Source organism: Solea senegalensis, linkage group LG18 (assembly GCF_019176455.1).
Source record: "Solea senegalensis isolate Sse05_10M linkage group LG18, IFAPA_SoseM_1, whole genome shotgun sequence".
In the NCBI taxonomy this organism is placed as follows: Eukaryota; Metazoa; Chordata; class Actinopteri; order Pleuronectiformes; family Soleidae; genus Solea; species Solea senegalensis.
In genome coordinates, this window is record NC_058041.1 from 15,915,458 (window position 1) to 15,934,136 (window position 18,679).

The 18,679-nt window shown below is 41.3% G+C and overlaps 1 protein-coding gene across 9 annotated transcripts in view; it reads right to left on the reverse strand.

Moving 5' to 3' along the window:
* LOC122758922 (potassium voltage-gated channel subfamily C member 1-like) overlaps positions 1 to 18,679 on the reverse strand; it is a 51,548-nt gene that overhangs the window by 8,999 nt on the left and 23,870 nt on the right. For 2 of the 9 annotated variants that reach the window (XM_044013324.1, XM_044013330.1), the window contains 4 exons: positions 12,812 to 13,793; positions 9,989 to 10,183; positions 8,238 to 8,258; positions 652 to 1,346 (listed from right to left, as the gene is read on the reverse strand). In XM_044013324.1, coding sequence (XP_043869259.1) covers positions 1,192 to 1,346; positions 8,238 to 8,258; positions 9,989 to 10,183; positions 12,812 to 13,793 — 1,353 coding nt within the window. In that variant the 3' untranslated portion in view covers positions 652 to 1,191. Of the gene's footprint in view, positions 1 to 651; positions 1,347 to 4,999; positions 5,041 to 6,793; positions 7,034 to 8,237; positions 8,259 to 8,949; positions 9,082 to 9,988; positions 10,184 to 12,811; positions 13,794 to 18,679 lie in introns of those variants that run through there. The other 7 variants (XM_044013326.1, XM_044013323.1, XM_044013325.1 and 4 more) reach the window with 7 other exon arrangements.

Below are 18,679 nucleotides of genomic sequence, written 5' to 3' on the forward strand. Positions count from 1 at the left end.
ACAGTTCAAAAGTCCTGTTAGGCTGCACAGTTGAAATCTCACTGTATAATACTATTCTTTTTAACTGAAGCTAAATCTATTTATATTTTTTTACTATCTCCTTCAGTGATGTCATGATAACTTACAGAAGTCAACAAAAGGATTCACTGTACATATATTAACATACACAGAAGACATCAAGTAGAAACCTATTCAACATTGATCTATAAATGTATTTTTTTTTCTCTTTGGCTAAATGAACTAAAGTTTGACTGTGGGTTTTCATGGACAGTGTTGTGAGCTCAGTTTGGTCCGGGACACAAAAATAAAAGTCAGTCTACGTAACACCGTTTTTTTTACATCAGAGGAAAAAAAGTCAGCTTTTGAGATTCAAGTTGAAATATTACAAGAAAACACTTGCAATTATGCAAGTTGCAATTATTGTTCCTGCGAGCTTCAATTTAGACGTCTCCACTGCCTCCACATCCAAAATGTTAAGTGTCTTTTTTTTGTTTTCTTGAGGAACTATAAATCCTCTTTGAACGGCATGCAGACATTTCCTCCACCAAGTCTGTGTGATTCTTTCTTCACAATAAACTCAATGTAGTGCTGACAACAAAAGACAAAGTATTTCCTTATTTGTGAAGCTCAAACAAATACAAACAAACTTTTTTCATGTATTACTACAACAACTTTTTTATAATATTCTGACTTTATTCTTGCAATCTTACATCTATTGTTCTTTGTGATATAACAACTTCATTCTTGTAATATTACGCATTTATTCTTGCAAAATTACAACTTTTTTCTTTAAATATTACAACTTTATTCCTACAATTTTACAGCTATTGTTCTTTGTAAATAGTTTACGACTTTTTTCTTGTACTATAACAACTTAATACTCAGAAGCTTCATCGTTTTTCTTCCGTGTGAATCAAATACTCACTCGTTCTACTTGAACGTAACTCGGAATGTTTTCATCCGTGTCACTTACGCTTTACATTTCTTCTACGTATTTAAAACGTGAGTTCCACTTCATCAGCTAACCTGACGCATGCATCGTGAACCACAGGAGGTCCTTCTTCTTTCTACATTCGTTTCTTATTGCTATTGTTTTTTGCACACTGTACAATCCGAGTGGAGGCGTCAGAGCCGTCAGTCCAGAACTAATCCACTGTGTTTCGCATCAGCCAATCATAAACGTCCTCCCTGCTACAAAATGGAGGGTATGGGGGAACGACAGCGGCGCAGTGGTCCCGGAGCCTCATAGCTTTCGAAGGGCGCACTAGTTATAGGAGCAAGCCGCAGCGACGACCCTGCCATTCCCGATATGTTGTTGAGACTGCGCGATTTCTCATAGCTTGTTGCTTTTAGGGAATAATTTTAACCATTGACCGATACATGACAATATATTATAGTATTGTTTTAATATGAGATGCAAGTAAAAGCAAAATGAATCATGATCGAAAATAAAATTCCATAGTTATGTGGTTCGTGATGGAGGATACGTGGCATTGAACATGAAAAGTGTTGCACGTTATTAAGAAGAAATCAAACGGTAAAGGTGCAGAAAAGTGAGGGGTATAAAGTCAGCAGATAAGGAATTGTAAAATGTCAAATCATAGAGACACATAAAGGACAGACAGAGACAGAGACGAGACACACACAGACAAGACAAAACAAGAAAATGCCAGTTATGATATGTCTTCTTTTTTCTTTTTTCAAAACAAAAGCAAAGAGTATTCAACACTAAGAAATATAAAACTCGTATATAAAAGGCCTGTTGAATAAAGCACCCGATATTGTATCGAGTAAAGTCCAATAAAGTGCAATGTTCAGGTGTTTTAGACAATTATTAGGCCGACGTCATCACACAGGTTTACACAAACTCACTCAAGTTGACCACCTGAGGTTTGAAGTTGCATAGATGTGCGGTGCAGGACACTCTGAAAACAGCCAATTGTGTCCTTGCTCCTGTAAACTTCAAATGGCCAACACATAATGGCATCCTGGCAACAATAAGAAACACTTCTATCTCCCGGTAATTACGTCCTGTGCTGGTTGACAGTGAGAAATGACACATGGATTGACTGACAAAGGTCACTTTAGTGTGGGTACATATACACTGTACACGTGAGGCTCCGCTTGCTGGAGCCACATGTTCTACCTTCTAACAGATTGGCCTCTGTGTCCTTTCCCACTGCACCTTCAGAGCATGCAGACAGTGAATCCCCCTCGCGGTGTAGGAAGCAGTCACAGAGAAGGTGGCGCTGTGCTGAGTGTTGTCAGTGAAGTGGAAAACACCATTGGTAGGTAGAACGTCGTCTGCCCTAACAATGGCTGACTGATCTATCATGGGTGGAGTTTTATTACATGTTTGAAATACTTGCTCCAATTTGGTTTGAAGTTATAAAACCTATATGAGACAAATAATACTACATATTTGTGACAAGCGCCAACCATCACAAGGCCACAATCAGGACGCAAAACACAACACTGGTAGAGTTTGACACTCTTTGTGCAATCCTGCTGAAATGAGAAGATATGGCAACACTGCGGTGCACACTTTCCAACCCCACCACTCCAAATTAAACCATTTATAAAAGTATTTTTTTAAGCTCAGATACATGAGCCGCATTGCAACGCAGTACAGTTTTCATGATAGACTGCTTGTCATGCAGTTTTCTGAGGAGCTGAATTGTCTGGACAAAAAAAACATTCCCTAGGTATGTTACAGCCAAATATAGCAAGACAAACGGCCAGGATGCTTTTGTTAAAGGGGCTGAGTAGGACAAAGCAGAACTGTTAAAGGTCCAGTGTGTAACTTGTAAAGCTTCACATGAGGGTCGTGAGGCAGCTGGAGCCAATCCCAGCTCACAAAGGACGAGAGGCCAGAGGACAGACACCAGTCCAACGTAGGGCAAACAAATAGAGATGAAGAAACCATTCACATTCACACCTACGGTCAATTTAGAGCGTCCAATTAACCTCGCCATGTTTTTGGACTTTGAGAGGACATGCGAACTCCACATAGAAAGTGTGGAACCATGTGTGACCCACAAATTATAATGCACTATAAATATAATATACTAACATACTACGTACTATCAGTACATATAATGTTGCATTTACAACGGACACGCGAGTTGAAGCGTGTTTCGCGGGACGGCGCAAACACTGCAGCGCTTTTTCACATCATTTGTGACTTTAACATTTACAACTTTGGCATAAACTTCCCACGACGACGCTAAAACATCAGTGTCATAGATATAGAATTACAGATGTATATAACATATATAACAGCTCAGCTGTCAGTACGTACGGTAAATCATTTGATTTTAATCTTCAAATGTGTCATTCTTCTTAAATTGTGTGCTACGTTTCATTACCAGTAAAAAAATCCCACTCTTATTAAAATGAAAGTGACATCTGGGGGTTAAAGTGTATAAATGGCTGGTCTGGCTCGCTGCTACGCAAACAAACAGAAACCTGTGTGTTACTCTGTTTTCCTGAGGATTAAATGACCCGATAATCTTCCAGAAGGGTTTTAAGAGAGGATGACAAAAAAAAAAAAAAAAAAAGCTCCAGCAGTGAAAGGTAATCAAGTCTCAGCGACTTCCTCCTGAACTACTGTGACTGTAAATGTACATGAGCAGTGGTTGTGTGCTGTGGGACAGTCTGAGTCTGGCTGTCACTGTAATCAGTGATGACCTCGTTCCTGAGACGAATCATAGAATTACCTACAGTCAGACTTTAGTTACATCTGCGAGAGCAGAAATCAGGGCACATTGATTTAACCGATTTTCTGACCGAATATAACAAATATATGGCCACACGGCTAGCATTGTTGCCTCACAGCAAGAAGGTCACTGGTTCCGAGCAGGCCTCCGGTCGGATAAGGATTCGAATCGGTGACATTCTTGCTGTGAGGCAACAATGCTACCACCATGTAAATAATAATAATACTACTACTAACAATAATAATAAAATCAATAATAACAACAATAATAATAATAATTATGAAGAGAACAAAACTACAACATTTCGGTAACACTTTATATTAGGGAACACATTTTCACCATTAACTCGGTGCTTACTAACATGCATATAAGTAGCATACTAGCCCATTATTAGTAAATATTAACCATGTATTAACACCTTATTTAGGAAAAATCTTAATTCATGTCGTAATAGAGGTAGACTAAGGTTATGTAGAATAAGGTGTTAATACGTGCTTAATAATTACTAATAAAGGGCTGATATGCTACTTATATATGTTAGTTAGCATGTAGTTAATGGTGAATATGTGTTCCCTAATAATAAGTGTTACCGAAATTTCTCATAACTGGGTGATTAATAAGTATCATAATTGGTGGTCTGATTAGTGGGATGTTTACCTCTTAAACCAACCTACAGTCAGACTTAATCTATAGAGACTTAATGTATATCTACCTACAATCAGACTTTAGTTAAACTTCTGTATAGAGGAGTAGGGCTGGGCAATATATGGATATTATGTTTATATCATGACGTGAGACAAGATGTCATCATGTCGTGTTAAAGGCTGTTGCATTGATAATCATATTATATTATGATTTATTATATTCAATAAATACATTAAATGTTATAAGCCAAATTGCATATATTGATTAAACAATACATGTAATCAACAAAAAAACATAATTCTTAAAACATCAGTTCATGAAATCTCACATTTTTTGTGTCATAGCCGAATTGGACCACATTTACAGGCACTTTCTTTGTTTATTATCATTAAATTGTGTATTATCATGAAATACAGCAGATGTTTCATTTTAGAGTGTGTTTGTCTCTCTCCTTTGAGAAGCACAAACACCTCCAAAGAAAACTTCTCACAAGGCCAGAGAAACAACCTGAGAGAAACTCGGGATATGATTTATTAGCCATATTGCCCAGCCTCACAGAAATCCTAATTTGATTTATACCACAATATCTAACGATGTCAGTAAGATTTTTTTTCTCAGGTGGTGAGTATACCTACCTAGAGTCAGAATTTAGTTACACTTGCACTGCAGTGGCGGCCTGGGAATGGGATGGAGAATGAGTGTTAATCAAGGAGGAGGAGCTCATGGAGAGGGACGACACAGAGGAGACGAACACTGCGAATATTCTGACCGACAAGTCCAAATAATGTATGTACAGCACGTCATCTGATGTCATGGATACACATTTGCTGACTCGTCGACGCAGTCATATACTGTATCAGTCTTACATGTGATCAATTGCCTGTTAAAGATGGTTTCATCTCCTGTTACCCATAATTACATGCATTGATCTCTCCTTAACCATTACTGAAGCCACAATGTGTCCATACGTGTGTGTGTGTGTGTGTGTTCAACAGAAATTGGAATCTCCCTTGGAGAAACTGGATGACATGCAACTGTATCCTACATCCTGTATGTTCCCTCGATGTAGGTCACGCAGACCCGCTGTTATCACGGATGCTTGCTTCCATTTAATCTTTCATATTGACACTTCTTCCCCCATTTACATCAAATACGTATCCCATGATGTGCTGTACATGCACGGTGCACATGTATACGTACTCTGAACGACTACATATTATTATATATATTTGCAGTGTTGTAACGTAGGCAGAGGAGTAATGCATGCATGACAACGATCTACAAATGAAAGAAAGGAAAGTGTTACCACACAAAACATGCATTTCTAACTACAGTTTTCGAGTTACGTTTAAAGTTGGTGTATTGTATTTGAGTCAAATGCATTTGATGATGAACCATTTTGGTCTATGGTGGCCTGTGAGGACATACTGTAAAACCTCCTGTCTTGGAAAATAACTCCACCAGCAGCTCATACTCATAACTATAACACTTATAAATATACAAGAGGTGGCAAATTGAAGTGATAGACCAGGTCATATGGTGTACTGACACATAGTTGACTGATTTCCTTTTCCAGACAGAAACTGAAGTTTTTTTGGGTGGAGGCTGAAAAGAACGTCGTTCAGCTAAACGAGACCGTGAGCCTACTCCGTCGAAGACAACCAGGGCCTTGAAAAAGTTCTGCCATAACCCTGCAAGTCCTGGAAGAGCAGCATCACCGAGGTATGTTAGTTAGATGAGACTACACGCGGAGTGGTTGCAACTGTCGTCATTATGTTAAGCCCGCCCACCGACTCTATACACAACAAGTTTGGATTTTGCAGATTGCGAGCTAACGAGGAGATTCTGGACGGAAGCCTGGCTGCAAATTAAATTTGCTACCGCAAGGGTGCGTCTAGCTTTCTAGGCTACACTTCAGCAGGCACAGATTTAATGAAACTAAAACCCGTTTTTTCTTGTTTCCTCACTGGTAGCCATGTTTGGATTGATATCGAGCATGTATCAGTATGTCACGATGAAACCTGAACTCTCATTTTCTGGTGAGATAAATGCGGGTGAAGGGCAGACAGCTTAGGCTCAGTGCGCCTAATGTTTAAATATGTGCTCAACTTCCAAATCGTATTCAATTGCAATGCAGGAATTACGAGTGGTGGGAGTTGTTCAATAAAATCCTTCATCTTCTTTTTAAACTTATTGAGGATGGCTTTGACTCTTTGACTTGAGCTACATTGTTTTTCATCCTTTGTCATTTTATAATTGTTCTGCTTTCTTTCTTTCTTTCTTTCTTTATCGTTCCAATTCACAGGGAAAAAAACAAATGGCTGTTTGTGAAACTCAACACAGGAAACACAAAGAGGAGGTCAAAATACCAAAGAACAAAACACAGTGTACAGAACCAAAGACAAGAAGAAGAAAAAAAACCTGTTGTTTGCACAGACAACAATAAAATATAATAAAACACAATTTGACACAAAAAGTACTCCACCAAAATACTTGAAAGATACACACACCACGTTAGAAACACGAGACAGAAACAGAAAGACCCAAGAAATAAAAGAGGAAAAACAACTGCACACCAAGGATGTGAACCTTGAAGAAGGTGTAGAGGAGAGATTGGGAGCGGGCAATCGAAGGGTGATTGACCATTTGACCTTAATGAGCCATGCATACTGCACTGGGAGCACAGGAAGTCAACTTAGCAAACAATCAAAGAGAAGAAACAGACAAGCTAATAAACGATAAACGCAAAGACACCTTACACATGTATCTAAAAAAATGAACCACAAGTGAAGGAGCACAAGGATGAGTGTTGGACAGCGGGGCAATCCCTCTTTAAAAACATTAAGGAGGACAGGGACATTATTTTAGTTTTTTTGGGCCATGTTTTCTGAGGCTGGTCAGCAACCACACTTTAAAAAACCTGAACGATCCCTTTAAGAGACGCACAAAGACACAAGGGCCTTTATGTATTGACAAACTGAATGTATGGATTTTCAGGTATAGCTTTTCCTGTAAGAAACCCAAACCCCGGAGTGCCTCTCCGGTGACACCCGCCCTTGCTTTCCTCAGCGGACTCCTGCTTTGCTTTAAAGAGGGATTCTTTTTTTTCTTAATAGCATTTAAATTGCAGTTACTACATAAGAACCAGTGAGACTGAAGCGATGTCAGGGACCTCGGAGTGAAAGGGCTTGAGACTTGCTTACCTTTGCGTGCAGTGACTTTTCAATCAAATGTGTATCAGTATCAGTGTGCGGCTTATCATTTCAATTCAGGTCTCCCCAGTGAATATACAAAAGGTCCTGAACTTTGGACTACACTCGGCACATGGTCCAGGGAATAGTATTTCAGACCCATTTCACGCTCACAGTACAAATGTTTTTGTTTGTTTTGCATTGCAACAAGCCAAGTGGCTTAGTTTGCAAAGCTGCAGTGGTCAAAGTTTGCAACAGTTTGCAGCGTGGCATGTCTCAGGAGGTACTATCCCTTGACCTTCACTGCTCCTCTGACCCCAGTGACCTTGGGCCTTGGAAACATGATTGTAATACAACTGGAATGTCAGTGCAATTACAGGCACTCTTCAGTTAAGGCATGAAGGCGTCAACCCGAGCACGAGTGCACAGATTACACACACAACTGTGGACAGAGTGCATTTGTCAAGGCCAGAAAAGTCCAAATTGCAGTGTATCATTTTGTTTGCCATGGTGCAGGTCCACAGGGGGGGCAGGAGCAACATGAATAAACACAGTAGAGGGGGGGCGGACACACACAAAACAAATTAAGCCATACGGACGACAACACAAACACAACACTCAGACGGCATTGAGAGGACAGAGACACAGTGTATAACACGTAAGAATGAAAAAGCCCACATACACACGCGTGATATGACACAACCTGAAGAGAGAGACAACAACACAGAGGCACATCAGACAACAACGTGACCCACTGTTCCCACCATTCAATCTTCTCTTGAGTGTGTTTTACAAGTTACTGACACAGGACACGACAGCACGGGTTATTTTGTTTTCACTTGAGCTGCCGGGTGTGTTTGCACATACAAAGACACACACCCGCGCGTGAGTACACACACACCCACACACACACACACACACACACACCTATTTGCACAGAACAATCCCATTTTCTTTCTTCGTCGTGTACATTATTCACTGAGGTGGTCAGGAAAAAAAATGAATGAGCTAAATCTGTACGCTGAGCCCTAAAACTGCGATGATTCGTCAGCCGAAACCTTAATGTTCACATTTACACACGCTGCCTAACCTTAGCTCAGCTGCTAGCAGTTAGTCTATGACAGCGCATTTTCACGAAACAGCGGCGACTGTGAAACAGGTGACACAACAAAATCCACTGAACATGTCGACACACAACTCAACTCGCGCCTAGTGTGTGCAGCTGTGTGTGTGTGTGTGTGTGTGTGTGTGTGCTGAAGAGGCTGCTGCTGTACTGATACAGACACAAACACATGCTATGTCATGGAGAGCTGGGTCAGAAATTGTGGATGATGTCTCGATTATGGGCTCCTTATTTGTGTTGTTGTTATTATTTAAACCTCTGTCAGTGTTACCTCTGGCCTATGGTTTGATCCAGGAGGAGGTGGAGTTTGCATTGAGGTCCTGCTGTAACAGAGACCCTTCCATCTTATACCAATCCTCAGTCAGAGGGGAGTCTGGGCTGGGTGCCAGGGCGGCTGCCTCTACTGGGGTGGGGAGTGGGGGGGAGGGTTGAAAGTTTAGAGGGAGTGTGGGGGGAGTGTTTTTGGTGCAGGTGGGCGGCAGTTGGTGGTAGTTGGATTGCAGTAGTAAATGAATTAAGGTGTTCATGAGCACGCAGATGATGAACCAAGAGGTTTTTGTTTTGTTTTGGGTTTTTTTTAAAGAGTAGGGGTGCAATGTAAAGAAGGGGGTGAAAGCATGGTGGTGAAGATGGGGCAAAGGGGAGAAAGGGAGTCAGAAGGGGAAGGTGTGCGGGAGGTTAGGTTAGGTTAGGTTAGGTTAGGTTGGTGGTTTCATCACATGAGGGAAAGGGGGGAAGGGCAGCAGGCCAAAATACAGAGGGTGATGGGGGGGGGGAGAGAAACAGAGGGAGAAACAGAAGTGACGAGAAGAAAATTAATGCATGGTCAACCGTCAGAAGAGTACAGAAGAGAGAGAAGGACAGAGACTGTTCATGAGCATGAATGAATGTGACATGGGAGAGAAGCGACACGCTTTGACGGGAAAAGGAAAAAAAAAATAAAAGACAGAAAAACAAGGAGAGAAGTAGACGGACGGAAGCATCTTGTCTGACACATAAAAGAAAACACGAAACCCAAGCGGTGATGAAGACACAGACGACATGAGTGTGAAGAGGTGGAAACAAACAGAGCAGAGCTGAAGAGTTGAGTGTGTGTGTGTTGATGCTAGCTGTGACTGGAGTCTGCTACATGACATGTCTTCATTACTCAGTTTAATGTGGGCTCTCCAACCCATCGGTCCTGAATGTTTGAGCTCAAATACGTGCAGTGACCTCTGTGTCTGTACCAGACGTATATAAACACAGTATATAAATATGTCTCAACATTTGGTGGGCATGTTTATGGATCTGTCTCCTGGTGTGAAACGTACCTTTCCGCACATTCCCATCCGTAGCACGGAATTCCCTAGTGTTGAGTAGGAAGCAGGCGCGGTCCTGCTGGTAGCGCTCGCGGGTGGGCCCGCGTCCAAGAGGGCTCCTCTCGTCGGGGCTCAGTACCTGATCGATGGTGGGGCAGTCCTCATTAGCCAGGGCGGCTGAAGCTGCATCGCCGTTCTGCTTGGAATCTAGAGAGAAGGAGTCGAGTCGGGGCAAAGAGCAGACCGCATTAACAGAACCCTGACTCTCGAGGACTGGGTTCTAGTTCACTCAGAAAATACACTGGCTTTGAAGTTGTGGCAGCAATGATGTGGACTATAAGGAGGTGCTGTGCTAACAAGCTAAGCTAACATACGCTGCGATCCATGTATAATTGGAACTTGGCAGTCGGAGCTGGGAGTGACGTCACCTCTGAGTGCGACACAAAAAAAACATGTCCGATACCATCACTGATGTATCTACGGATACTGATATCAGCTTGATACATTCATTTTAGACCTTTTTTAAACTATGACGCTGTTAACAACACATTTGTGCTGATGCGTCTATCACCTGCAGTCATTCCAAGCTATTTTAAAGACACAAGTCTCCAACTGTCTAACAAATATTCGACTCCCACAAAGAAGAAATAAGCTGCCCATAACATGAGTGTCAGTAATACTAATTAAATGACTGACAAATAATCACTAATGTATACATTAGCTGTTAGATTAATTGAACATAAGTCATTAGATGAATCTTAAAAGTAATTGTGAAATCAATAATTTATACCTTCATCAATCAAAACCTTTTCCCTAATGTTGCAACATTAAAATCATTCTTGCAAGTTCAGACAAGTTTAGTGTGTGAGACGCTCCTCGCTACTCAGTGATCGACGGATTTCTCTTTAGTATTCTCACATGAGTTCATTTGGACATTAACCAGAATTCTACTAGGAGGTGAAAAGTAGTAAAAATGTCCCGTGCAAATTAACTGCAGATATTTATATTCTAGCATACAGCCTCTCTGGAGAAGTTCAAGAAAAGATCTGGTCCTCGGTGCATGTCTGATAACAGCAGATCTCTGGAGTTTAGACCTTTTCAGGATCTTGGACAGGATCTCGTAAAATCACTGCTAAAACCAGTCATTTCAGGCTCACTGACGACTAAGGCAATAAAGCGATGCATTAAAGGTGTATCATGTGAGGCAAGGCTCTGTTTTACAGAGAGAAACACTTGCATTAGGGTGTTTTGAGGCATTTTTCATAGATGAAACGTAATTTTACTTCCATTCTTTGCTGACAGGTGGGGGCACTACCACCTGATCATAAATTACACACGAGTGGGCCAGTGATTTCTCCAGGGTGGAGCTAGAATAAACTGTGCATCACTTCTTGAGAACACTGCCACTTGTCTCTTCTTAAACACAGATAAATGTTGTTATTGCTGTATCCTGATGGAATATTATAGTGACATCATTTTAAGCTCATATCGCGCACCACTGCTGAACAGATGTTTTTTTTCCCCTCGCACAGTTGGACTTTTTCTACTTGAACGTTCCCTCCTGACCTCAGTTCAAGCCCCTGTGGCCCCCCAGGTCATTCGAGTGTGAGGCCCCTGGGTTAAACTGAAACTGAAGGTAAGTGTTGACGAGTGCTTGGTTATAATGAAAGCTTTGGCCGATCCAGTTTTGTCCATCCAAACTAAAAGCAGAGGTGGAGTTTTCAAAGTATAACGCATTTTTACACAAAAGTAGTAATATGTATGTAGCCTAATCCTCCACTGGGCCTATGATGCTGCATGTTTATGTTGAAATCTTAAACTGAAACACTACTTATTAACTTAGAACTGGGCGGCGTCACACGTTTCCACTTGAAACAAACACGTAAGGTTAAGCAAATATACCACCACTGATGCTAGTCAATCACATTACCTGAAAGCACAAACAAAGAAAGTAAAGTTTAATCTTGAACAGAAGGGCAATATCCGAATAGAAAGACACTAAAATCTATAGTGCTGCTGAAATTCACTGGCCAAAAAGGACTTTATCCAGAGAGGAACATTCAAGAGTTACCTCCAGCACCAGATGCCAAGCACGGTGAAAACATTAACCTGTCTCCCTCAACTGCCATCAGTCATATTTCTCAGAAGCAGGTCAGTTTTTTAAACACTTGTGTAAAATACCCTTATATAGAGATAAGTCATATTCATTAAATGTTTTTCGTGTGTTTCGGGATGAGGGTTCGCGTCATTTCTTTTACAGAACATGCCTACAACTGTGAAGATTTTTTTCATTGTGAAGCTAACAGCAAATAGGGCCAAATAAGAGAAAATTTCAACGTGCATAACCATCCACCCGTCTCAGATCTCTGGCAGACTGAAACAGGTTTTGCTCATGAATATCCTCCCTATATTTAGCACGCTTCATCTGCCCTCGATTCTGACCAGTATCTCAGTCCCTGCTGCTGAAAGACAGCTCTTGCTCAGTGGGGTTGCAGTCTCTGGGGCCTTTCAGAACAGGTGTATGTAATACTGACACATCATATGACATCATAAGACTGCACACAGGTGGACTCATTTCACTACTAAAACTAAACTAAACTTCTGAAGATTGTTTGTTTGTTTGTTTATTTGAATTTGTTTTAATATGTTTTTTCCTCAATGGACTTCACCATCTTGGACTATTGTGTGCAGATCCCTTACATATGTACAGATTGAAAAACACATTTAAATTACAGGTTGTAATGTAGCATCTTAGATGTTAAGAGTCAAGTACTTTTGCAAGGCACTGTATGTGTTTTGAAAGTAAGTTTTTATATATAAAAAATGATATCTCACCTCTGTTAATCTCTATAATTTCTTCTTGGGCCAGAGGACAGTCGCCCCCTATGCCTCCAGAACCCATCACTCCACCTAGGACATTTCCCAAGATCCTTTGAGGTGAGGCAGTAGCCATTGCGAGGGCATCTGGCTTGCAGTAGTTGGGAGAGCCTGGTTGGGGTGCTCGGGGGATATGTTTGTTCTTCTTTTTGGGCAGCTTTTGTTTCGCCATCGCCAGAGAATAGTACATGCCAAAGTTGTTGACAATGACAGGTACGGGCATGGCAATGGTCAGCACACCAGCCAAGGCACAGAGTGCACCCACCAGCATCCCTGACCACGTCTCTGGATACATATCTCCATAGCCCAGCGTGGTCATGGTAACAACAGCCCACCAAAATCCAATGGGGATGTTCTTGAAGTTGGTGTGGGCACTGGCAGTTGGGTCGTCCGGGTCTGCCCCGATTCGCTCAGCATAGTAGATCATGGTGGCAAAGATGAGCACACCGAGGGCTAAGAAGATGATGAGCAGGAGGAATTCATTGGTGCTGGCACGAAGTGTGTGGCCAAGCACACGGAGGCCCACAAAGTGGCGAGTGAGCTTGAAGATTCGGAGGATACGGACGAATCGCACAACGCGCAGGAACCCCAGGACATCCTTGGCAGCTTTGGAGGACAGGCCACTCAGGCCCACCTCCAGGTAGAAGGGCAGGATGGCAACAAAGTCGATGATGTTGAGGGTGCTTTTGAAGAATTCTAACTTGTCGGGGCAAAAGGTGACTCGCAGCAGGACCTCAATGGTGAACCAAATGACGCACACGCCTTCCACGTATGTCAGCCAGTTGTCAGTCACCACCTCATACACAATCTCCTCGCGGGTCGTGTTGCCCACGGTGACGTTCTCTGTCTTGTTGACGATGGTGTTGAAGGCCTCATGTGTCTCCATGCAGAAGGTGGAGATAGAGAGGAGGATGAAAAACAGGGAGCCGAATGCCACATACTAGAAGGGAAAGGAGACAGAAAGAGACAGCAGAAAAGAGGGTGAAAGAAGGGAAGGTGGGTCAGATGCAAATCAGACAATTCACCAGGGCAACAAACACAACAAAGTACGAAGAAAAAGTAGAGCTCTTAGAGGAGAGGGCAGTAGTGAGTCACTGTAAAGGTCTGATTCAATGAATTCATTACATCTGAATAATCGAGCCCTTTTTAAAATAGATTCATGTTTTTTTCACAAACAATCCTTTAGCATTAAAAACTCCCAAATATATAACATTTTTAAAAGTTTTTTAACCGTGTAGAAGGAAAGTGAAGCTTCCCTAGGATGAACCACCGTGTTCTAAAATTTCTAAAAATGTACAGTAAACAACAAGATGAAGATTCATTTTAAATATAACAAAAATAAACCAAATTTAAAAAAAGCTATTTTGCCAAGTGCAAAAGGTTTATACAAGAAGTTTTTGGAACCTTAGTGTGAGTGTGAATGGTTGATCATCTCTGTGTGTTTGCCGTGTGATGGACCCGCCTTACGCCATATGTCAGCTAGGATTGGCTCCAGCAGCCCCCGTGACCCTCGTGTGCAGCATAAATTGGTAGACAATGAATGAATGAATGAATGATGTTTTCATGTTTTTTTTTTTTATGACTCTATCTTTCAGCTGCGACCCAGTCAACAGTCACTGGATCAGTTGCAGTGGGGCATGATGGCACCAGTACGTGCACGGGTGGTGCTGCACACGCTGGCCCCGCTGCAGTCCATCCCTATGAGACCTGCAGTGTATTTATAGATGCAGTATACTTTGTGCTTGATCAAATAAATAATGAAACACAGACATGGCCTGAAGAGCCAAAGAGAAAGGTAATTCATACTTGAGTGGAGTCCATATATATAAGAAGCCTCCAGTAAGTGCCCTCAGTATGCTGTGCATTCAGTGAGTGTTTTCAACATTATGTGCTTATGTAATATAGAGGGACATAGAGATGAAGCCTCATCACGAAACACGTGCAGGGAACGAGTTTCAGTTAGTTAAAATAAAAAAATATATATATAAAAATATATATACTATATATATATATAATTATATGCACATATATATGTATATATATATATACATATATATATATACATATATACTCACACACACAAATCCATTGGATTTAGTATTATTATTATTATCGTTGAGATTAGCTGACACATACAGATAGATTTGACCTTCCAGGAAAGTCAGTGTATAAATCTACTGTTATACTGGTATCCGTTTGTTGTTTAATTAGCATTTCACTCACTCATTCACTAACTCACTCATCTTCTGCCACTTTATCCTCCCCAAATGCAGAATCCCCAAATCTGCATGTTTTTGGACTGTGGGAAGAACCTGGAGAACCCGGAGAAAATCCCATGCACACACGTGATGAACATGCAGTCATTTCAATTATATGTAAATATTGTAATTGTGTATTTATATTGGATAATCTCCACGCATCTTAAGTGGTTTGTATCAGGCTTTCTAATGTTCCATCTTCACCCTCCTCCCTCTTTACTTCCTCTCTACTCTCTCCATCGCTTCCCTTCTCTTCTTTTCTCCCTTGTTATGCTCCTTGCTTGTCGGTGTCTGACCTACTTTCTCAGATTGCTGCAGTGCTCTCCCCCTCTGTCTCACACACACACACACACACACACACACACGCAGGTTCTCAATTACCCTCCTATGTCAAAAAGGTTTTGTGTATTTCACTAATGTATTAAACATAAAAAGTCATTACAGATACCTGATCATGAAATCTAAAATAAGACCATACTGTAATGTTGTCTCATGTCATGCTATACATTAATTTCAATATACTTTGACTTTATTGTTTCCAAGAGGAATTTCTCTTTCACAGCCCTGCACTTGTTTAAGGTGGTTTTCACACCTGATAGTCTCCGACATTCAGCCCCTCCGAGTTTGCTTTCACACTTTAGTGAAACGAACCAAACCTTTTGAATAACGTGTTCCCCTCCTCGCCTGAGGCGGCGCTGCATCAAGAATTACTGAAGGAGAAGACGAGCAAAAACATGCAGCTGCATCAAATCCTGTGGTTTTATGTGAACATGCGACACAGACACACTGCAACAATGGACTCACACATTTCTACCGGCTATCGTTCTACACGTGCGTATGTTTTGGTTGTGTTTACCCACAATGCCCTGCGTTGTAGTCCGCTTCCTGCATTTGGTTCACTTGAAGCGAACTGAGACCTACGTTTTTAGGCGGACCAGAGTTCGGTTACGCACTCACACCTCCCCAAACGAACCTGAAACCCTCTGAGCAAACGAACTGGGATTCGATTTAGAAGAGCTGGAGTGAACGCAAAAACACAACAGCTATAGACTTAACAAACTTTATAGCACATAAAACAGCTGTGGTCATACTCAGCCTGGCTAAGGGATGCGACGGCTGAGGGAATCAGGCTCCTTCCAAAGCACCTGCACCTCAAAGCCCTGTACCTGCACCCTGAGGACAGTGGGACTCGATGTCCAGTGAGTGGGTGCGTGACGTCCTGTTCTGTTGAAATTGTGATGCGTACAATGGCCTTGTTATTAAGGTTGGGTGTGTGAAGACCTATTGTTTTTGCACCTTCGTGAGTCTGGTCCAATGTACCGCGCAGCCCTACAGGAAGTCGTGGCAAAACTACAGTCACATCACATCTATGATGTAGGCAACACAGGTGGAGACACACACGGGGAATTAACTTCAAAAGTGAAAGCAGTCTGGAGGAATATGATAGGAAAGAGAGAAGCTGACGAACAATTGCCAAAACAGTGAGTGAAATTCATCGACAAGAAAAGAGAAGCTTTAAGCGATAGTGAGACGAGTGAGTGGACGCTATATGACTGAAGGTAAGTGGTTATGACAGGCATTAGTCACAAAGGCTATACATGTCAACCACAGAGAGAAACATACAGAACAACTGAACGTTCAGGAACTCACCAAAACAGGTGATTGACTCATTGACTACTGCCAGTAAAGGAGTTTTGTCTTCCTTTTTTTTTTTCCTCCAGGGAGTTGAGGAAATAACCAGTGAAATAACTGTGTTCACCACGGTGTCGTGTTGCCGATCAGAGCCTGCGTCGATGAAACTCGTCTCCAGTCTATTACACAGTCATTTGACTCGGAAGTGAAAGCTGATACCATCTATTCCCATACAAGAGCCAGGTGTTAGCTGATGTTTGTTTGTTTTTGACCAGTGGAAAGGGGAAGTAACTCCAGATTGCATACCAATCTCACTTAAGACTGAGTATGAGCAAATTACACTATGGCTTTTGCCATTCACAGCCATTCATACAGCGCATCTATGTGCAGGGTATTTTGGAGCATGTGTGTCTTAAGTGGTTAAGTGTCTTGCCCAAGGACACATCAGCAACATGCACCAAGAGAACCAGGAATCAAACTCACAACATGGCTCTACCACTGACCATTGTATAGTCACCTCACAGTCACAGTCATGCAGTGATAACTCCGCCCACGTTGAGAAGGTACTATGTTTGTAGTGGAACCTAAACCTGTTCTCAAATGTCATGTTTCTGTTACGTGGAGCTAAGAAATCAGAGAACATTCAGAGCTTGTTTTACTTCATAAACACTCAAAGCCGGTGTACGAGTGCATAGCGAAAACCCGTATTTATTCATTTTCATTACAGTACATGAATTTTCCATATACCACTGTTTGACGGGGGACCCTTTTCACTGCTGCACCACACATGCTAAGGACTTAGCTGAAGAAGCAACTGCAGCAATGAGCACTTTACTCCACCAACTTAGCACAAGACATGTATGAGAGTATCAATAATGTATGCAGACGAACACACACACACACATACTCTCACTCATGCTCGTGCATAAAAAACACATAAAAAAATACCGTGATGTAACTTTTTGCTCATCACTAGTTGACAACGAATTATATAATTGTTAATAATAATCTAATCATTGTTTCCTCCCTATACCCATGCACACATCCCAACATTACAAACAATAAACAGTAAAGAGTAAACCTAAATCAGCAGTAAGGCTCTAAACGTGTGATCAAATCTGTGTTAAACTTTACTCATTTACTCATTAAGAATTTAACCAATTTAAAGGTCTCACTTTGTTTTTTGTTTTTTTTCTGGACGCCACATGCTGTGTAATTCTGTTTTGCACCAGCAGAGGGCAAACATCAGCCAAGGTGCTCGTGTTGTTAGCGAACAAAGAAGAAGCCACAGTGCAGGAAAACAAATGTGAGGTGCAACGAAGCGGCCTCCAGAGTTTATCGTGCCAGTACAGCCGTGGTGTGAACTCCTTGAGGACGACTGCTGAAAGTGAGGTGAAACATTTTCCTCCAAAACAAGTGCCTGCTCCTCTGGGTCTCTGTCCTAGCTTGGCCGGGCTTTAGCTGTGTAGCCCACGAAACATCCACGTCATCAGGAAGTGTGGATTTAAAGGTCCAGTGTGTAACACGTACACAAACTCATATGTATATGCATGGAGGAGTATGAGGGCCACATGTACAAAAATACTGAAAGAAAAAAAGAAAGAAATAAAACAGCATGAATTCTGAGATTTGATATGCAAAACAATTCAGACTTTTTCTTTAATCTCAGAATTCTGACTTTTTCTTTAATCTCAGAATTCTGATTTTTTTCTTTAATCTCAGAATTGACTTTAATCTCAAAATTCAGACTTTTTCTTTAATCTCAGAATTATTTTTTTTTTTTAAAAATGAATTTTTTTTTCTTTAATCTCAGAATTGACTTTAATCTCAAATTTTTCTTTAATCTCAGAATTAACTTTAATCTCAAAATTCTGACTTTTTCTTTAATCTCAGAATTCATGTGGTTTTATCCTATTAATTTTACATGTGGCACTAA